Below are 22,917 nucleotides of genomic sequence, written 5' to 3'. Positions count from 1 at the left end.
ATTCGCTGGCAGCCTTAGTTCTTGACACAGGCTCCCTCTGCTGGTCTCTGCCTGTCCTTGCACTCTCTCCACATCAGCCACTTGCTGTTTCCTCAAGCCTCGTACTGCCCTCCTGTCTCATTTTGGCCTCTGTCACTAGCTGTCTTCCCTGCCCTGCCACCCCCACCAGAAGTCTCTGCCTGCTGTCTTTCGATGTAACTCACGCTCATTCAGCCTCTGTCACTTTCTGTGTCCGGTGGTCCCTGATTGCACTCCTTTCATTTAATTTATTTGGCTCTGTCCCTGGTTGTCACTACCTACCCCCATATCGCAGTCATTGTCACGCACTGGGTTTGCTTGACATCCTACTCGCAGTCACTGTCACCAGCTGCCTCTTTCTGACCTCCTACTCACAATTCCTGTCTCTAGCCGCACATCCGTGCATGCTGTCCTTGTTGCATACCAGGCTAAGCTGTCTCTGCCTAACACCCTTCCAAAAGCCCCTGCCATGTACTGCTTATCTTGTTCTCCATACTCGCAGTCCTTGTAACTAGCTGCCTGACTCCCCCCCACTCCCACTCGCAGTTATTGTCCCTGGCTGGCTCCCCCCCCACTCCCACTCGCAGTTATTGTCCCTGGCTGGCGCTGTCCCCTTACCCACAGTCCCCTCACTGCTGTTTCTCTCGGACCTCCTGCTCACAGTCCCTGTCACTGGCTGTTTCTCTCGTTCCCGCCACTCACCGTCCCCTGCCATTAATTGTCTTTGCCTGCCATCCATTCCTCAAACCTCCTATTTACGAACCTTGGGGCATATTATCAAGCTCATTATCGCAGCTTTAGCAGAACTTTTCCTGCCGCTAATGCAGTGTTCACTAAGTATCGCCCGCTACCGCCTAAATCACTATCGCCATTGCGCAGGAGTTAGCTGGAGTTTTCTACGCCGTTCCCAGACACTATCGCCTGTTACCGACGTATTGATAACACGTCGATAACAAGGGGATAATTATCAGTGAAAGAAGGCGATAAAAAATACTCCCGCTAACTGGCGCTGGCGATAGTTATCGCCAGGACTTGATATTATGCCCCTACATGCTCCTGATAGCTGGGAAGATGGCGACTTTAGCACAGCAAACCATTTGCTGATGCCATATTTATGAGGGGGAAAAACAGACACTTTTATCAAGAGCACGTTTTCCCCAAAAACTCAAAATGTTGCTAGTTTATTTTCTCAGTCCATCCAGGGTAATCCACAAACCCTACGGTACTTTTAAAATCGGCAGGATGTTGGGAAAATAAGACACACATTTGTAATAGATACCTCGCAGACAAAAAGTTATGGAGGCCCAAATTACCTACAAGGGGCTCTGCTCTGTTGGTGGAAGGAGGGGGGAGGGGCGAGACATAGGCCCAGCAGCTCAGGGGTTAAGCAGACATGCCAACCCTCCCGATTCAGGCGTGAGACTACCGATTTCAAGGCTAGTCTCCCGCCTCCCGATTCCTGCAAGCAAAAGCCCGATTCCTCGGGGTTTCAGCTGACAGGGCTTGGTATTGTGTAAAGTGCCAATTCTTCCAGCAATAGTCAGAGTGGCTATGCAGGGGCTCTAGAAGGGGTGACAAACCAACAAAGCGTCATTAACAAGGGAATGGTCTTTTAAAGACCTGTGAAGTATTGGGGGGGGGGGGGGGCGTGTGTGTGCACAGGAAGCTGTTTTAGCCAGGGATGTCACACAGGGGGGTGGGGCGGGGGGAGCATGCACTGCCAGCAACCTGCCAGGCTGGTGCACAACACTTGCATCACCCTCTCTCTGCCTGCCATTGCGCTCCATACTCCTGAAAGGTATGAAAAAAACGTGCATTTGTATTTCAAATGTCAAATCCTGCAGCAGCACACTTCCAAAGCCCATACATGCCAGTAACCCGATTCAAGGCCCCATTCTCCCGATTTTTTTTTTTTAATCTCCCTCTTTGCTCTTTTGAAACGTTGGCATGTATGGTTAAGGCAGCCAAGTGCTTTCTTCTTAAATGTACTGTTTATGTTATTTATTGATAAGGGGGAAAATACCTGCTTATGGAAACTTTTTTTTTACCGGGCGTGGCATAGAAATACTAGTCATGCCGGTAAAAAATGGCCAGGTGGCAACTCTATCACTGAGATACACTCTGCTTCAAAACAGGTGCTTCACTACGACAGACACTAGCTTTAGAACGCTGCACTATAAAGGGACACTAATCTGTGAGAACGGTATATATATAACTAAAAAGGAAGTGTATCAATTAGTTCACCTGAACCCCCATATAAACGTTTCAAACACATATCGTTTTATTTTAAGATATAGATTTGCAGTCTGCTAAGTACCAAGACACACGGCCTCGACATTAAAAAAACTAAACACTGGGATCCATGTTTAATGGGTACATTCGCATGAAAGGAAGCATTTGCCCACACCCAATATGGCTACAGACTTAGTCTCATCTGCCAGTTACAAAACAGGAGCAAGATGGGTCTTGTGCAGTAATCTTCTTTCTGTGTCTATTTTCTCTCTGCCCCTAACCAGGCTGTTTTCGTTCGCAGCAATGGCGCCAGTGAACGCAACGGGAAAGAGGCTGCGTGACGGTCCTGCATCTCACGGGAGGGGGTCGGTTCAGAAACATAAAATGAAGAGCAAGCGACGGTGGATTCCGCCGGAAGCGCGGAAGAAGTTTGAAGGCAGTACAAACGAGGGTAGGCGGCCGATAATTAGCAAAGCCCAAGTTCTTCCATGCTCTTGCTTTTTCGATTCCACGTTAATAGAAAAGACTAGAGTGCTAACTTGCGGTGCGTTAACTATACAATACCGGCATCCATGCTGTTTCAAAAAAAAAAATCGCTGTAGCATACTTAACTTTATTATACAGGAACTCATTTTTACGGATGAAAATGTGCTTTAAAGCCACAGAGTAAAAGTCAAGCTCTTGGGTTCATGATTAAAAAAAAATCATCTGTGTTTATTTCTATTTATGTTTTTCTCGCGTCATCAGTAGTAATGTTCACTTATTTTCTTTGCTGGGGGGTGGGTTTCAAGCCGGCACTGCATCGGGTGTTCTTCCAGTTTTGTTAAGAAAAATGCACGCTACTTTTCAGTAAGTGTATCACGTTACATATAATAATACTTAATAACGGTATAAAGACTTGCAAATGTCTGCTCTATGCAGTGGTCGAAGTGGGGAATAAAAAGTAGGGGAACTGTGGGTGGAGAATCAGGGGGCGGGAATAACCGAAGATTGGATCAGTGGGCGGAGTCAGGGGTGAGGCTAGAAATCGCAAAACATACCAATTTTTAGTACGTTTAGCCTTTTTTACTGACCAGTTACAGCTTATAAAGTTATTTAATTCAAACAATGGATAAACATGTTTATTTGAGGTTTAATTCAGGAAAAACCAAATACTCATAGGGAATACAGGTTTATGTAAAGCGTGCGAAATATAAGCAGGAACAATGGCATGGGCGCAAATTCAGGATGGTGAGTGCAAAAATTCAGGACAAGGGGTCAAAATTCAGCACACAAATTCGGGACAACAGGTATGCTTTGCAGACACATCAGTGAATGTCATGCAATAGTATATAAATAAATAGGCAAGGAACATAAGTACAAGTCACTTCTACCCCGTCACCGCTCCTTCCCTGTCATTTCCCCTGCCCGGTCACCGCTCCTGTCCAGTCAGCAGTCCTGCCCCAACACCACTCCTGCCCCATCACTTCTCCTGCCCCTATCCGTTCACTGCCCCTATCCGTTCACTGCCCCTATCCGTTCACTGCTGCCCCTATCCGTTCACTGCTGCCCCTATCCATTCACTGCTGCCCCTATCCATTCACTGCTGCCCCTATCCATTCACTGCTGCCCCTATCCATTCACTGCTGCCCCTATCCGTTCACTGCCCCTATCCGTTCACTGCTGCCCCTATCCGTTCACTGCTGCCCCTATCCATTCACTGCTGCCCCTATCCATTCACTGCTGCCCCTATCCATTCACTGCTGCCCCTATCCATTCACTGCTGCCCCTATCCATTCACTGCTGCCCCTATCCATTCACTGCTGCCCCTATCCATTCACTGCTGCCCCTATCCATTCACTGCTGCCCCTATCCGTTCACTGCTGCCCCTATCCGTTTGCTGCCCCTATCAGTTTGCTGCCCCTATCAGTTTGCTGCCCCTATCCGTTTGCAGCCCCTATCCGTTTGCAGCCCCTATCCGTTTGCAGCCCCTATCCGTTTGCAGCCCCTATCCGTTCACTGCCCCTATCCATTCACTGCCCTATCCATTCACTGCTCCTGTCTGTTCACCGCTCCTGCCCGGTTAACGCTCCTGCACATGCCTAATCACCGCTCCTGCCCCGTCACTTCTCTTGCCCCGTCACTTTTCCTGCCCCGTCACTTTTCCTGCCCCATCACTTTTCCTGCCCCATCACTTTTCCTGCCCCATCACTTTTCCTGTCCGTCACCTCTCCTGCCCCGTCACCTCTCCTGCCCCGTCACCTCTCCTGCCCCGTCACCTCTCCATCCCTGTTGCCTCTCATGCCCGGTCACCTCTCCTGCCCCATCACCTCTACTAACGGGATAGCAAGTGAACAACCTTCATGTATGTAAGTAACTTGGTCAGCGCACAAATGATTCCCTTAGCACGGGTCTTTACAGGCAGGGGTTTCCACGAAAATGCATGCCTTTAGAGCACATTCACTCAAGGGAACATTCACGCAAAATCACAATCACTTCAAACCACCACAACTTGCTGTAGAAAACTGGGAACCTCCGAGATACTCTGTCAAAACGAACTCTTGGTCGCCTTTTCTGGTTCAGAGCAATACATGTCCAGTTCATTACAGACTAGAACATTCCCCAACACCCCAAACAATTTTGTCCTGCAAAATACGGGTATATCCACAAATGCCGCGTTCAGAGCTGTCTGGTAAAAATGACAGGCCCTGAATAAGCAAAAGTACACAAAGCATACAAGTCGATAAGCAAGTATCACAACAAAACACCAAGAGACTAACATCACATTACAGAACAGACCTGGAATGTAACATTAGCCGCTGTGCAGGAAAACCCCAAATTATTGCCCGGAAAAAACTATAGAGTATGCTGAAGCCACGGTGTGGCTGTGGATCTACAGTTTCTGGCCCTGGTTGCTTCATGACATTCGCAGGAATGGACATCTTCAAGGAGCTGGACAAAGGAGTATCAAGTTTAAACTAGATCAGTTGGCACGGACATTAAGGGCTAAAAACACAAGTCACAATTTTTCATGCGTTTTTTTTCCTCACAAACTTCTTACAAAGACATCTTACCACCTCAACCAAAAAATAATCATGCAGGTTTCGCAGAGTTGGTGGCAAGTTCCCAACAGTCCTGTGTCTGGGGAAAGCACCTCTGTAATCACCAACATGCTAAAGGCAGAGGGCGGCGCATTGTCATTCGAAAGGATTAATCAGCCTCAATCGGAATGACAATGGGCTGCCCTCGGTCTGTGTGAGCTCAGGGAGGGGCTGCTGCAGCCTTTCGAGTTCAACAGAGAAGTGCGAGCAGCCCCTGGAAGATGAAAGAATAATCGTTTTGTAAGTTGGACTATTCTTGCCATCCCGGGACGAATTTTGAATGACAGAAGTAGGGGAACAGACTAAAAGAATTTTTAAAAGTAGGGGCACGCCGTGCCCTTCCGATCCCGCCCACTTCTACCACTGGCTCTATGAAGAGAAAGGGGTCACTGATGAGAATGTGCTTTTTGAATGCATAATAACGGCTGGGATACAGCCATCTTATTTCTCAATCAAGCAAATTCTTTTTTACTGGTTATTGCCTGTGCTGTGCATTAAGAGGCATATTATCAACAGATTGCAATAATTATCGCAAAGCGCACTTTTTATTTTCACTGGATTTCATCGCCGTGGTAGTGCGGTATTAACAACGCTTTGCTCCAAGGCGCAATGAAATACAGCCATAGCAGTGAGAACATGCTTTATCGTGAGAAAACAAGTGATAATTTTCCTTGGATACTGAAAACCTTGCTAATAGACAGGTTTGGACTTCGCCTTGAAACCCACCTCACATGTAAAAGATGGCTAAGCCATATTTTTAGCAGGAGTTAAAAACCTGTGATAAAGGGGGCTTAGCGCTGCTTTCATTCTCGCATTGCGGGTCCGGTGCAGCCTTGTTAATATTCCGAAGCTGTCTTAACGAGTGTTTGTCATGGAGTTGTGTGAAGGAACGCCCACTTTGCATGTCATTAGCAATAAATGGCGGTGACATGCAAAGTGGCAAAAAAACGCCCGCTAACTTAAGGTAACAAGCGCTAATGCTTATTAGCGAGTTCCTGTTAATAGTGCAATATGAAAATACTTTTCTTGATAATATGCCCCTAAGTATTTCCACTTGATTGCCAGGTTGTTTAGTTCCCAGCACTTTTTTAGACAGGTTATAGTTTGTCCTATTTTGAATAAAAGGATGGCTTTCTACCTCCCAGACTTCACTCACCCACTATTGCATATTAATGTTAATGAGGCACAGAGTAGGGGTGTCCACGACGGACCTTTTCTTGAAGTGACACCTGCAGACTGGAAAGACACCTCATACATTCTACATTTTACTAAATGTATTGTCTGTTTTGCTTAAAACTTAAATTCTGCTAATTTAATAGGCAAAAAGGCAGAAAGAAGACCGATTCCATGTTGTAGCGTCATGCCAGCTCAGGTACTCGCCAATGACCACGCCACAGATGGAGAGCAGTTGTGAACCTCTTTATTCTGCTACGTGTAAATCAGAACTTAACATTCTAAGCCTGCCTTCAACTCGTCTCTGGCGCTTACGTCACAGGCCTACGGTGTACAGTGGCACCAAAAGAGTTCCATTGTTTTTTCATTTACAAGTCACTACATCTCCGCTTTGTTAAAAAAAGAGTTACTCATCTTTCAAAATAGACAAGTAAATAAATGAATACATTAATAAATACATAGATAATCTTCGATATACAGGTAATTATAATTCTTCATTTAAGCATTATGGCCCCCTGAATGACACGTTCTGTTTAGGGCACTGGAAACTGGCAGTCGAAGTGTCAGTGATCTGCACAAGTGAGGTGGAATTATCAGCAGACAAAGAGTCATCAACAGTCTTTCGGGACTCAGTCTCTACATTGACATCGATGTTTGGTGAGTGATAGACCACCTGTTGAAAATGAGAGGAATCTCCCGTAAGGGACTTCCCAGGGCACTGGGAAGTCACCATGTGGTGGTGTTAGTGATGGTAAAGGGTTCAGCTTCAACAAGAGCATCAGACGTTCTTTTTCTGTGTTGACTGGCGAGCACTGGATCTCCTCTTGAAAAGGTGACAACTTCTTCATGACAAAAAGGGGGTGGGGTCGCACACCACTCACTCACCAGCGGGATCGCCCCTAAGGACTATGGTCAGTTTAGTTTTGTATTCCCCGATGTATCCTTCTTCGCCATCCCTGGACACGTGTTTCGGGGTATTTACTCCTCATCAGCAGGGAATAGGCCATCTTCTTATCTTCTGGGGTTGCCGGTGGCTGCCAAATATTGCCAGGTCTAGTACCGCACGGGCGCGCGGGTGCGGGGTCCCAGGCTCGTCAGCCCGCTTAAATATTTCAAAAAGGGGGTGGGGTCGCACACCACTCACTCACCAGCGGGATCGCCCCTAAGGACTATGGTCAGTGTAGTTTTGTATTCCGCGATGTATCCTTCTTCGCCATCCCTGGACACGTGTTTCGGGGTATTTACCCCTCATCAGCAGGGAATAGGCCATCTTCTTATCTTCTGGGGTTGCCGGTGGCTGCCAAATATTGCCAGGTCTAGTACCACACGGGCGCGCGGGTGCGGGGTCCCAGGCTCGTCAGCCCGCTTAAATATTTCAAAAAGGGGGTGGGGTCGCACACCACTCACTCACCAGCGGGATCGCCCCTAAGGACTATGGTCAGTGTAGTTTTGTATTCCGCGATGTATCCTTCTTCGCCATCCCTGGACACGTGTTTCGGGGTATTTACCCCTCATCAGCAGGGAATAGGCCATCTTCTTATCTTCTGGGGTTGCCGGTGGCTGCCAAATATTGCCAGGTCTAGTACCACACGGGCGCGCGGGTGCGGGGTCCCAGGCTCGTCAGCCCGCTTAAATATTTCAAAAAGGGGTTGGGGTCGCACACCACTCACTCACCAGCGGGATCGCCCCTAAGGACTATGGTCAGTGTAGTTTTGTATTCCGCGATGTATCCTTCTTCGCCATCCCTGGACACGCGTTTCGGGGTATTTACCCCTCATCAGCAGGGAATAGGCCATCTTCTTATCTTCTGGGGTTGCCGGTGGCTGCCAAATATTGCCAGGTCTAGTACCATACGGGCGCGCGGGTGCGGGGTCCCAGGCTCGTCAGCCCGCTTAAATATTTCAAAAAGGGGGTGGGGTCGCACACCACTCACTCACCAGCGGGATCGCCCCTAAGGACTATGGTCAGTGTAGTTTTGTATTCCGTGATGTATCCTTCTTCGCCATCCCTGGACACGTGTTTCGGGGTATTTACCCCTCATCAGCAGGGAATAGGCCATCTTCTTATCTTCTGGGGTTGCCGGTGGCTGCCAAATATTGCCAGGTCTAGTACCACACGGGCGCTCGGGTGCGGGGTCCCAGGCTCGTCAGCCCGCTTAAATATTTCAAAAAGGGGGTGGTGTCGCACACCACTCACTCACCAGCGGGATCGCCCCATAGGACTATGGTCAGTGTAGTTTTGTATTCCGCGATGTATCCTTCTTCGCCATCCCTGGACACGTGTTTCGGGTTATTTACCCCTCATCAGCAGGGAATAGGCCATCTTCTTATCTTCTGGGGTTGCCGGTGGCTGCCAAATATTGCCAGGTCTAGTACCACAGGGGCGCGCGGGTGCGGGGTCCCAGGCTCGTCAGCCCGCTTAAATATTTCAAAAAGGGGGTGGGGTCGCACACCACTCACTCACCAGCGGGATCGCCCCTAAGGACTATGGTCAGTGTAGTTTTGTATTCTGCGATGTATCCTTGTTCGCCATCCCTGGACACGTGTTTCGGGGTATTTACCCCTCATCAGCAGGGAATAGGCCATCTTCTTATCTTCTGGGGTTGCCGGTGGCTGCCAAATATTGCCAGGTCTAGTACCACACGGGCGCGCGGGTGCGGGGTCCCAGGCTCGTCAGCCCGCTTAAATATTTCAAAAAGGGGGTGGGGTCGCACACCACTCACTCACCAGCGGGATCGCCCCTAAGGACTATGGTCAGTGTAGTTTTGTATTCCGCGATGTATCCTTCTTCGCCATCCCTGGACACGTGTTTCGGGGTATTTACCCCTCATCAGCAGGGAATAGGCCATCTTCTTATCTTCTGGGGTTGCCGGTGGCTGCCAAATATTGCCAGGTCTAGTACCACACGGGCGCGCGGGTGCGGGGTCCCAGGCTCGTCAGCCCGCTTAAATATTTCAAAAAGGGGGTGGGGTCGCACACCACTCACTCACCAGCGGGATCGCCCCTAAGGACTATGGTCAGTGTAGTTTTGTATTCCGCAATGTATCCTTCTTCGCCATCCCTGGACACGTGTTTCGGGGTATTTACCCCTCATCAGCAGGGAATAGGCCATCTTCTTATCTTCTGGGGTTGCCGGTGGCTGCCAAATATTGCCAGGTCTAGTACCACACGGGCGCGCGGGTGCGGGGTCCCAGGCTCGTCAGCCCGCTTAAATATTTCAAAAAGGGGGTGGGGTCGCACACCACTCACTCACCAGCGGGATCGCCCCTAAGGACTATGGTCAGTGTAGTTTTGTATTCCGCGATGTATCCTTCTTCGCCATCCCTGGACACGTGTTTCGGGGTATTTACCCCTCAGCAGGGAATAGGCCATCTTCTTATCTTCTGGGGTTGCCGGTGGCTGCCAAATATTGCCAGGTCTAGTACCACACGGGCGCGCGGGTGCGGGGTCCCAGGCTCGTCAGCCCGCTTAAATATTTCAAAAAGGGGGTGGGGTCGCACACCACTCACTCACCAGCGGGATCGCCCCTAAGGACTATGGTCAGTGTAGTTTTGTATTCCGCGATGTATCCTTCTTCGCCATCCCTGGACACGTGTTTCGGGGTATTTACCCCTCATCAGCAGGGAATAGGCCATCTTCTTATCTTCTGGGGTTGCCGGTGGCTGCCAAATATTGCCAGGTCTAGTACCACATGGGCGCGCAGGTGCGGGGTCCCAGGCTCGTCAGCCCGCTTAAATATTTCAAAAAGGGGGTGGGGTCGCACACCACTCACTCACCAGCGGGATCGCCCCTAAGAACTATGGTCAGTGTAGTTTTGTATTCCGCGATGTATCCTTCTTCGCCATCCCTGGACACGTGTTTCGGGGTATTTACCCCTCATCAGCAGGGAATAGGCCATCTTCTTATCTTCTGGGGTTGCCGGTGGCTGCCAAATATTGCCAGGTCTAGTACCACACGGGCGCGCGGGTGCGGGGTCCCAGGCTCGTCAGCCCGCTTAAATATTTCAAAAAGGGGGTGGGGTCGCACACCACTCACTCACCAGCGGGATCGCCCCTAAGGACTATGGTCAGTGTAGTTTTGTATTCCGCGATGTATCCTTCTTCGCCATCCCTGGACACGTGTTTCGGGGTATTTACCCCTCATCAGCAGGGAATAGGCCATCTTCTTATCTTCTGGGGTTGCCGGTGGCTGCCAAATATTGCCAGGTCTAGTACCACACGGGCGCGCGGGTGCGGGGTCCCAGGCTCATCAGCCCGCTTAAATATTTCAAAAAGGGGGTGGGGTCGCACACCACTCACTCACCAGCGGGATCGCCTCTAAGGACTATGGTCAGTGTAGTTTTGTATTCCGCGATGTATCCTTCTTCGCCATCCCTGGACACGTGTTTCGGGGTATTTACCCCTCATCAGCAGGGAATAGGCCATCTTCTTATCTTCTGGGGTTGCTGGTGGCTGCCAAATATTGCCAGGTCTAGTACCACACGGGCGCGCGGGTGCGGGGTCCCAGGCTCGTCAGCCCGCTTAAATATTTCAAAAAGGGGGTGGGGTCGCACACCACTCACTCACCAGCGGGATCGCCCCTAAGGACTATGGTCAGTGTAGTTTTGTATTCCGCGATGTATCCTTCTTCGCCATCCCTGGACACGTGTTTCGGGGTATTTACCCCTCATCAGCAGGGAATAGGCCATCTTCTTATCTTCTGGGGTTGCCGGTGGCTGCCAAATATTGCCAGGTCTAGTACCACACGGGCGCGCGGGTGCGGGGTCCCAGGCTCGTCAGCCCGCTTAAATATTTCAAAAAGGGGGTGGGGTCGCACACCACTCACTCACCAGCGGGATCGCCCCTAAGGACTATGGTCAGTGTAGTTTTGTATTCCGCGATGTATCCTTCTTCGCCATCCCTGGACACGTGTTTCGGGGTATTTACCCCTCATCAGCAGGGAATAGGCCATCTTCTTATCTTCTGGGGTTGCCGGTGGCTGCCAAATATTGCCAGGTCTAGTACCACACGGGCGCGCGGGTGCGGGGTCCCAGGCTCGTCAGCCCGCTTAAATATTTCAAAAAGGGGGTGGGGTCGCACACCACTCACTCACCAGCGGGATCGCCCCTAAGGACTATGGTCAGTGTAGTTTTGTATTCCGCGATGTATCCTTCTTCGCCATCCCTGGACACGTGTTTCGGGGTATTTACCCCTCATCAGCAGGGAATAGGCCATCTTCTTATCTTCTGGGGTTGCCGGTGGCTGCCAAATATTGCCAGGTCTAGTACCACACAGGCGCGCGGGTGCGGGGTCCCAGGCCCGTCAGCCCGCTTAAATATTTCAAAAAGGGGGTGGGGTCGCACACCACTCACTCACCAGCGGGATCGCCCCTAAGGACTATGGTCAGTGTAGTTTTGTATTCCGCGATGTATCCTTCTTCGCCATCCCTGGACACGCGTTTCGGGGTATTTACCCCTCATCAGCAGGGAATAGGCCATCTTCTTATCTTCTGGGGTTGCCGGTGGCTGCCAAATATTGCCAGGTCTAGTACCACAAGGGCGCGCGGGTGCGGGGTCCCAGGCTCGTCAGCCCGCTTAAATATTTCAAAAAGGGGGTGGGGTCGCACACCACTCACTCACCAGCGGGATCGCCCCTAAGGACTATGGTCAGTGTAGTTTTGTATTCCGTGATGTATCCTTCTTCGCCATCCCTGGACACGTGTTTTGGGGTATTTACCCCTCATCAGCAGGGAATAGGCCATCTTCTTATCTTCTGGGGTTGCCGGTGGCTGCCAAATATTGCCAGGTCTAGTACCACACGGGCGCGCGGGTGCGGGGTCCCAGGCTCGTCAGCCCGCTTAAATATTTCAAAAAGGGGGTGGGGTCGCACACCACTCACTCACCAGCGGGATCGCCTCTAAGGACTATGGTCAGTGTAGTTTTGTATTCCGCGATGTATCCTTCTTCGCCATCCCTGGACACGTGTTTCGGGGTATTTACCCCTCATCAGCAGGGAATAGGCCATCTTCTTATCTTCTGGGGTTGCCGGTGGCTGCCAAATATTGCCAGGTCTAGTACCACACGGGCGCGCGGGTGCGGGGTCCCAGGCTCGTCAGCCCGCTTAAATATTTCAAAAAGGGGGTGGGGTCGCACACCACTCACTCACCAGCGGGATCGCCCCTAAGGACTATGGTCAGTGTAGTTTTGTATTCCGCGATGTATCCTTCTTCGCCATCCCTGGACACGTGTTTCGGGGTATTTACCCCTCATCAGCAGGGAATAGGCCATCTTCTTATCTTCTGGGGTTGCCGGTGGCTGCCAAATATTGCCAGGTCTAGTACCACACGGGCGCGCGGGTGCGGGGTCCCAGGCTCGTCAGCCCGCTTAAATATTTCAAAAAGGGGGTGGGGTCGCACACCACTCACTCACCAGCGGGATCGCCCCTAAGGACTATGGTCAGTGTAGTTTTGTATTCCGCGATGTATCCTTCTTCGCCATCCCTGGACACGTGTTTCGGGGTATTTACCCCTCATCAGCAGGGAATAGGCCATCTTCTTATCTTCTGGGGTTGCCGGTGGCTGCCAAATATTGCCAGGTCTAGTACCACACGGGCGCGCGGGTGCGGGGTCCCAGGCTCGTCAGCCCGCTTAAATATTTCAAAAAGGGGGTGGGGTCGCACACCACTCACTCACCAGCGGGATCGCCCCTAAGGACTATGGTCAGTGTAGTTTTGTATTCCGCGATGTATCCTTCTTCGCCATCCCTGGACACGCGTTTCGGGGTATTTACCCCTCATCAGCAGGGAATAGGCCATCTTCTTATCTTCTGGGGTTGCCGGTGGCTGCCAAATATTGCCAGGTCTAGTACCACAAGGGCGCGCGGGTGCGGGGTCCCAGGCTCGTCAGCCCGCTTAAATATTTCAAAAAGGGGGTGGGGTCGCACACCACTCACTCACCAGCGGGATCGCCCCTAAGGACTATGGTCAGTGTAGTTTTGTATTCCGTGATGTATCCTTCTTCGCCATCCCTGGACACGTGTTTTGGGGTATTTACCCCTCATCAGCAGGGAATAGGCCATCTTCTTATCTTCTGGGGTTGCCGGTGGCTGCCAAATATTGCCAGGTCTAGTACCACACGGGCGCGCGGGTGCGGGGTCCCAGGCTCGTCAGCCCGCTTAAATATTTCAAAAAGGGGGTGGGGTCGCACACCACTCACTCACCAGCGGGATCGCCTCTAAGGACTATGGTCAGTGTAGTTTTGTATTCCGCGATGTATCCTTCTTCGCCATCCCTGGACACGTGTTTCGGGGTATTTACCCCTCATCAGCAGGGAATAGGCCATCTTCTTATCTTCTGGGGTTGCCGGTGGCTGCCAAATATTGCCAGGTCTAGTACCACACGGGCGCGCGGGTGCGGGGTCCCAGGCTCGTCAGCCCGCTTAAATATTTCAAAAAGGGGGTGGGGTCGCACACCACTCACTCACCAGCGGGATCGCCCCTAAGGACTATGGTCAGTGTAGTTTTGTATTCCGCGATGTATCCTTCTTCGTCATCCCTGGACACGTGTTTCGGGGTATTTACCCCTCATCAGCAGGGAATAGGCCATCTTCTTATCTTCTGGGGTTGCCGGTGGCTGCCAAATATTGCCAGGTCTAGTACCACACGGGCGCGCGGGTGCGGGGTCCCAGGCTCGTCAGCCCGCTTAAATATTTCAAAAAGGGGGTGGGGTCGCACACCACTCACTCACCAGCGGGATCGCCCCTAAGGACTATGGTCAGTGTAGTTTTGTATTCCGCGATGTATCCTTCTTCGCCATCCCTGGACACGTGTTTCGGGGTATTTACCCCTCATCAGCAGGGAATAGGCCATCTTCTTATCTTCTGGGGTTGCCGGTGGCTGCCAAATATTGCCAGGTCTAGTACCACACGGGCGCGCGGGTGCGGGGTCCCAGGCTCGTCAGCCCGCTTAAATATTTCAAAAAGGGGGTGGGGTCGCACACCACTTACTCACCAGCGGGATCGCCCCTAAGGACTATGGTCAGTGTAGTTTTGTATTCCGCGATGTATCCTTCTTCGCCATCCCTGGACACGTGTTTCGGGGTATTTACCCCTCATCAGCAGGGAATAGGCCATCTTCTTATCTTCTGGGGTTGCCGGTGGCTGCCAAATATTGCCAGGTCTAGTACCACACGGGCGCGCGGGTGCGGGGTCCCAGGCTCGTCAGCCCGCTTAAATATTTCAAAAAGGGGGTGGGGTCGCACACCACTCACTCACCAGCGGGATCGCCCCTAAGGACTATGGTCAGTGTAGTTTTGTATTCCGCGATGTATCCTTCTTCGCCATCCCTGGACACGCGTTTCGGGGTATTTACCCCTCATCAGCAGGGAATAGGCCATCTTCTTATCTTCTGGGGTTGCCGGTGGCTGCCAAATATTGCCAGGTCTAGTACCACAAGGGCGCGCGGGTGCGGGGTCCCAGGCTCGTCAGCCCGCTTAAATATTTCAAAAAGGGGGTGGGGTCGCACACCACTCACTCACCAGCGGGATCGCCCCTAAGGACTATGGTCAGTGTAGTTTTGTATTCCGTGATGTATCCTTCTTCGCCATCCCTGGACACGTGTTTTGGGGTATTTACCCCTCATCAGCAGGGAATAGGCCATCTTCTTATCTTCTGGGGTTGCCGGTGGCTGCCAAATATTGCCAGGTCTAGTACCACACGGGCGCGCGGGTGCGGGGTCCCAGGCTCGTCAGCCCGCTTAAATATTTAAAAAAGGGGGTGGTGTCGCACACCACTCACTCACCAGCGGGATCGCCCCTAAGGACTATGGTCAGTGTAGTTTTGTATTCCGCGATGTATCCTTCTTCGCCATCCCTGGACACGTGTTTCGGGTTATTTACCCCTCATCAGCAGGGAATAGGCCATCTTCTTATCTTCTGGGGTTGCCGGTAGCTGCCAAATATTGCCAGGTCTAGTACCACAGGGGCGCGCGGGTGCGGGGTCCCAGGCTCGTCAGCCCGCTTAAATATTTCAAAAAGGGGGTGGGGTCGCACACCACTCACTCACCAGCGGGATCGCCCCTAAGGACTATGGTCAGTGTAGTTTTGTATTCCGCGATGTATCCTTGTTCGCCATCCCTGGACACGTGTTTCGGGGTATTTACCCCTCATCAGCAGGGAATAGGCCATCTTCTTATCTTCTGGGGTTGCCGGTGGCTGCCAAATATTGCCAGGTCTAGTACCACACGGGCGCGCGGGTGCGGGGTCCCAGGCTCGTCAGCCCGCTTAAATATTTCAAAAAGGGGGTGGGGTCGCACACCACTCACCAGCGGGATCGCCCCTAAGGACTATGGTCAGTGTAGTTTTGTATTCCGCGATGTATCCTTCTTCGCCATCCCTGGACACGTGTTTCGGGGTATTTACCCCTCATCAGCAGGGAATAGGCCATCTTCTTATCTTCTGGGGTTGCCGGTGGCTGCCAAATATTGCCAGGTCTAGTACCACACGGGCGCGCGGGTGCGGGGTCCCAGGCTCGTCAGCCCGCTTAAATATTTCAAAAAGGGGGTGGGGTCGCACACCACTCACTCACCAGCGGGATCGCCCCTAAGGACTATGGTCAGTGTAGTTTTGTATTCCGCGATGTATCCTTCTTCGCCATCCCTGGACACGTGTTTCGGGGTATTTACCCCTCATCAGCAGGGAATAGGCCATCTTCTTATCTTCTGGGGTTGCCGGTGGCTGCCAAATATTGCCAGGTCTAGTACCACACGGGCGCGCGGGTGCGGGGTCCCAGGCTCGTCAGCCCGCTTAAATATTTCAAAAAGGGGGTGGGGTCGCACACCACTCACTCACCAGCGGGATCGCCCCTAAGGACTATGGTCAGTGTAGTTTTGTATTCCGCGATGTATCCTTCTTCGCCATCCCTGGACACGTGTTTCGGGGTATTTACCCCTCATCAGCAGGGAATAGGCCATCTTCTTATCTTCTGGGGTTGCCGGTAGCTGCCAAATATTGCCAGGTCTAGTACCACACGGGCGCGCGGGTGCGGGGTCCCAGGCTCGTCAGCCCGCTTAAATATTTCAAAAAGGGGGTGGGGTCGCACACCACTCACTCACCAGCGGGATCGCCCCTAAGGACTATGGTCAGTGTAGTTTTGTATTCCGCGATGTATCCTTCTTCGCCATCCCTGGACACGTGTTTCGGGGTATTTACCCCTCATCAGCAGGGAATAGGCCATCTTCTTATCTTCTGGGGTTGCCGGTGGCTGCCAAATATTGCCAGGTCTAGTACCACACGGGCGCGCGGGTGCGGGGTCCCAGGCTCGTCAGCCCGCTTAAATATTTCAAAAAGGGGGTGGGGTCGCACACCACTCACTCACCAGCGGGATCGCCCCTAAGGACTATGGTCAGTGTAGTTTTGTATTCCGCGATGTATCCTTCTTCGCCATCCCTGGACACGTGTTTCGGGGTATTTACCCCTCATCAGCAGGGAATAGGCCATCTTCTTATCTTCTGGGGTTGCCGGTGGCTGCCAAATATTGCCAGGTCTAGTACCACACGGGCGCGCGGGTGCGGGGTCCCAGGCTCGTCAGCCCGCTTAAATATTTCAAAAAGGGGGTGGGGTCGCACACCACTCACTCACCAGCGGGATCGCCCCTAAGGACTATGGTCAGTGTAGTTTTGTATTCCGCGATGTATCCTTCTTCGCCATCCCTGGACACGTGTTTCGGGGTATTTACCCCTCATCAGCAGGGAATAGGCCATCTTCTTATCTTCTGGGGTTGCCGGTGGCTGCCAAATATTGCCAGGTCTAGTACCACACGGGCGCGCGGGTGCGGGGTCCCAGGCTTGTCAGCCCGCTTAAATATTTCAAAAAGGGGGTGGGGTCGCACACCACTCACTCACCAGCGGGATCGCCCCTAAGGACTATGGTCAGTGTAGTTTTGTATTCCGCGATGTATCCTTCTTCGCCATCCCTGGACACGTGTTTCGGGGTATTTACCCCTCATCAGCAGGGAATAGGCCATCTTCTTATCTTCTGGGGTTGCCGGTGGCTGCCAAATATTGCCAGGTCTAGTACCACACGGGCGCGCGGGTGCGGGGTCCCAGGCTCGTCAGCCCGCTTAAATATTTCAAAAAGGGGGTGGGGTCGCACACCACTCACTCACCAGCGGGATCGCCCCTAAGGACTATGGTCAGTGTAGTTTTGTATTCCGCGATGTATCCTTCTTCGCCATCCCTGGACACGTGTTTCGGGGTATTTACCCCTCATCAGCAGGGAATAGGCCATCTTCTTATCTTCTGGGGTTGCCGGTGGCTGCCAAATATTGCCAGGTCTAGTACCACACATCTGTCAGCATATATTTTCATCTTCTGTTTGCGACCAAAGTGTGTAGCACAAATGCCTTCCTCATTCTTGGATCTGAGGTTTTTCCATTGGGGGAGCTTGGTCGTCATGGCTCTTCCAAAAAGAAGAGTTGCAGGGCTTTTCCCTGTCGTTGAGTGAGGAGTCAAATGGTAAGCTCGAAGAGAAGTGTTCATAAAAACGTTGAAGTCGAGCTTCTCCAATGTAGCACACTGAACTGCTTTCTTTAGAGTACTCATAAGCCATTCTCCGAGACCATTGGCCGGGGGCCAAAGAGGAGTGCTTTTGTAATGCTTTATATTAAGGTGATTTAAATAGTCTTTGAATTCTTGACTTAAAAAGGTGGGCGGTTGTCAGATTTTAAAATTGGAGGTACATCCCATGTCGCAAAGATGCCATCTAATTTTGATAATAACCTTTTAATGTGTAGTGGATGGAAGAACATCTACCAATGGAAAACTGGAATATTTACCAAAAATAACTAGAATATGATGTTCATTCTCTAGACGACCAAAGAAATCAATAGCAATTTTAACCCTAGCATGATGTGGCCATACTGACATGTTCAAAGGGTGCTAAATAATTTGAGACGAAAGGCAGTTGCATATCTGGCAAGTTTTCAATTCTTTTTCAACCCTTTCGTCGAGATACAGAAATCATACTTGATCACGTAGAGCTCTCTTAGTGGCAATTATTCCTCGATGTCTTTCATGGACAACGTCAATTACTTGCTGTCGGAGACTTTCAGGAACGAAAATTAATTTACCTCGCAGAATGAGGCCTTCTTGAGTCACTGAAAGTTCATCTCTTACATTTTTGAAATTCAAATGCTCCCTATCATTAGTAAGAGGTCTAGCGTGCTGGTTCCACGATTTATGAGCAACGTCTTTTAACTTTAACATGTCACTATCTTGGCTCGTGGCATGACACTTTGTTCTAAAGGCACAGCAGTTAGTGTGCTTGATTTTACAGTAAAATTAATGTAAGCATCCACTGTCTTGGAGGGGAGCACCAGGGCATTGCATTGGCACTCTTGAAAAATAATCTGCAGGATTCTGATCTTTCCCTGGATAATGAAGAATCCTATAGTTGTATTCTTGTAACCTCAGCGTTCAATTCTAGAAGGAATTTTGGCTTTGGGATTGCCGAATATCGTCAACCGTGCTTGATAATCAGTCACTACTGTGAAAGGCTTTCCTTTTAAAAACACTTGGTGAGCCCAAACGCCTGCCAAACTTTCTTTCTCTGGCTGTGAGTAAGCATGTTCCATTTGTGACATGCTTTTATTGGCGTATGCCACAATACGTCTCCGATAGTAATTAGGGTTGTGAGGAGCACTCCATTATTTATCCCTTTTGTCTTAGGTTCTAATGGTGCTCCGATTTATCAGGGTAGTCAATCCTGGTTGTGTAACAGATGGTTATGACGAGTTTTTAAGCCCGTCAAATCGGGCACTGTTCACGTGGCGCTCCGCGCTTTAAATATTCTCAACAACTTTTTCACTTTATACTTGTATTTATTTTCAATATCTTTGAATTTTTTAACTTGGTTACTCTTTCATTTTTTCTTTCATGAATTATTTACATTCATCATAACAAAAAACATTTGATTCAATTCATCATTTTACTATCGTTCATGATAACATTTTCAGTGATTCCATTTGATTCTTTATATATATTGCAAACGATATACAAACATTTTTTCACAAAAGAGCCCTATGCATTTCGGCGCCTCTGCGGTGCCTTCATCAGGGGCGTGTCTGAAAATAAACATATGGAGATATGTAAGAATAGTGGTTTGGAGTTGTGTTCAGTGTAGTTCATGGGGGATTAGTTACTGAATATAAAGATAGTACCTGATCTTTAACCTGTCAGATGGTGATAAAACTACGTCTCCCTCGTTGGGTTGGATGTTCAGTCTCTGCTGTTAACAGTGAATGACCAATCATTAGTTATGTAATTCCCAAAAAATGTCTTCGTGTTAAAATAGATTTTAAGGAAATCAGGTGAAAGCATACCTGTGAAAGATGATCTATGCTCGCTGTAAAAACGAAATGAACTGAATTAGAACTAATGGTTACCTCTCCTGTATCCCATTAAGTTAATTACAAACAAAATAAGGTGATGCTTTACCTTGTCTTCAAATTGAAAGAATCTAATGGGTGAAAAACTGGTATTACTACCGCGTATAGGTTCTACTTGGTACAAATAAGACACATGCTGAAACGCTTCCGTTTCTACATATTCTATGTGTCATGAGGTAAATGACTACCAAAGAAAGGGCTTTACCTTGTCTTCAACCGTACAAATCTGTCGGGCGGAAAAAAACGTAAAGGTTTTAATGCCTCATTAACGTTCTGCTTGCCAGTTAAGACAGCTCAATTAAATCGTCTCCTTTTCTACCTTAGCCTCCAAGGATGTCCGCCATGTAAGGGGTTCCTGTGAATTTTAATCCGTTACCCCGGGTGAATGTCAAATCGCCATTTTAACTGCTTCGCGAACTCCGTGGCGACGCGGAGTTAGTAAAAATAAACAAAGGACTGGTGCTCCGTTCCATATCCTTTCAAGTGAAGGTATGGGCGCCATATTCAAGTGGTGAATAATGATCACGAAGTGTGTGATCCATATTAACTTAGTTAAATATGGGGAAATCTTCCCATTCTGGCGTTGACCTACCAAACGATCTATTCTGTTGTGAAACACAATGTGATGACTCCGTTAACGCCGTAGCGTTGCGGAGTTAGTAAAAATAAATAAAGGACTGGTACTCAGTCCCATATCCCTTCAAGTGAAGGTATGGGCACCATGTTCAAATGGTGAATGCTGGCCGCAAAGTGTGTTAACCTAATTAAGATGGATTGATGTAGGAAAATCTACCCATTCTGGTGTTAACCTGCCTAACCAGATTATTTCAATCTGTTAGTGTGCTTGTATTAGAGATGAAATGTGTAGGGATGTTCATATGGATCCTGGGGAAAAAAATGGGAAAGGTCCAAAATGTGGAGTGCTCGTGCTTTATGTTGACTCTAGTGCAGACCATTGATATTAATGTTGATATTCACCGATTATTCATGCATACTGAATCAACAACATATACTTTCATCTAGTTAATATGAAAAAACATATTTCAAATCATGATTAAAACTTTCAATAAAAATACATGATAAGTACCATCGCTGAAGAGTATCATTATGATCTTGGTTATATTACACCATGGTTGTGTATATAAACATTTTTATGCTTTGATATCTTCTATGTCATGATTTGATATGCTGATTTCAAATAAACACTAGGCCACTGTTATGTTTATAAATAACAAGAGAGATCATATTTATCATTTAGACCTGTCGGCGCTAAAGTTTTAAGATATTTGATCCAAAAAAGCTCTCTTTGCAGTAATTTCTGTTGATTGTCTATGCCAATCTTTATCTGCACTTTTTCAATAACAAAAAATCTCAATTGAGATATCGTATGTTTTTCATCTCTCCAGTGGAGTACTAGAGGTGACGTCAGGTCACCCATCCAACTACGGGAAAGACAATACAGTTGAAACATAATAGTGACTGCAACTCTCAAAACGTGGTATATGCCATCAAATGCCCATGCGGGAAAATGTACGTTGGCAAAACGGAACGTAAAGTCAAAATACGCATAGGAGAGCATAAAAGCAGAATCCGTAACCAGAACCTGACGTCACCTCTAGTACTCCACTGGAGAGATGAAAAACATACGATATCTCAATTGAGATTTTTTGTTATTGAAAAAGTGCAGATAAAGATTGGCATAGACAATCAACAGAAATTACTGCAAAGAGAGCTTTTTTGGATCAAATATCTTAAAACTTTAGCGCCGACAGGTCTAAATGATAAATATGATCTCTCTTGTTATTTATAAACATAACAGTGGCCTAGTGTTTATTTGAAATCAGCATATCAAATCATGACATAGAAGATATCAAAGCATAAAAATGTTTATATACACAACCATGGTGTAATATAACCAAGATCATAATGATACTCTTCAGCGATGGTACTTATCATGTATTTTTATTGAAAGTTTTAATCATGATTTGAAATATGTTTTTTCATATTAACTAGATGAAAGTATATGTTGTTGATTCAGTATGCATGAATAATCGGTGAATATCAACATTAATATCAATGGTCTGCACTAGAGTCAACATAAAGCACGAGCACTCCACATTTTGGACCTTTCCCATTTTTTTCCCCAGGATCCATATGAACATCCCTACACATTTCATCTCTAATACAAGCACACTAACAGATTGAAATAATCTGGTTAGGCAGGTTAACACCAGAATGGGTAGATTTTCCTACATCAATCCATCTTAATTAGGTTAACACACTTTGCGGCCAGCATTCACCATTTGAACATGGTGCCCATACCTTCACTTGAAGGGATATGGGACTGAGTACCAGTCCTTTATTTATTTTTACTAACTCCGCAACGCTACGGCGTTAACGGAGTCATCACATTGTGTTTCACAACAGAATAGATCGTTTGGTAGGTCAACGCCAGAATGGGAAGATTTCCCCATATTTAACTAAGTTAATATGGATCACACACTTCGTGATCATTATTCACCACTTGAATATGGCGCCCATACCTTCACTTGAAAGGATATGGAACGGAGCACCAGTCCTTTGTTTATTTTTACTAACTCCGCGTCGCCACGGAGTTCGCGAAGCAGTTAAAATGGCGATTTGACATTCACCCGGGGTAACGGATTAAAATTCACAGGAACCCCTTACATGGCGGACATCCTTGGAGGCTAAGGTAGGAAAGGAGACGATTTAATTGAGCTGTCTTAACTGGCAAGCAGAACGTTAATGAGGCATTAAAACCTTTACGTTTTTTTCCGCCCGACAGATTTGTACGGTTGAAGACAAGGTAAAGCCCTTTCTTTGGTAGTCATTTACCTCATGACACATAGAATATGTAGAAACGGAAGCGTTTCAGCATGTGTCTTATTTGTACCAAGTAGAACCTATACGCGGTAGTAATACCAGTTTTTCACCCATTAGATTCTTTCAATTTGAAGACAAGGTAAAGCATCACCTTA

General features: G+C 48.8%; 1 protein-coding gene across 1 annotated transcript in view; it reads left to right on the top strand.

Annotated features, from left to right (window-relative positions):
- The first annotated feature begins 2,463 nt into the window (after positions 1-2,463).
- CCDC59 (coiled-coil domain containing 59) overlaps positions 2,464-22,917 on the top strand; it is a 125,704-nt gene continuing 105,250 nt past the window's right edge. The window contains exon 1 of the mRNA XM_086919626.1: positions 2,464-2,701. Within this exon, the coding sequence (XP_086775752.1) occupies positions 2,554-2,701 (148 nt within the window). The 5' untranslated portion in view covers positions 2,464-2,553. The remainder of the gene's footprint in view (positions 2,702-22,917) is intronic.

The sequence above is a fragment of the Lissotriton vulgaris genome, chromosome 1_1 (genome assembly GCF_964263255.1).
Source record: "Lissotriton vulgaris chromosome 1_1, aLisVul1.2, whole genome shotgun sequence".
Taxonomy (NCBI): Eukaryota; Metazoa; Chordata; class Amphibia; order Caudata; family Salamandridae; genus Lissotriton; species Lissotriton vulgaris.
This window is presented reverse-complemented; position numbering and strand designations above follow the sequence as displayed.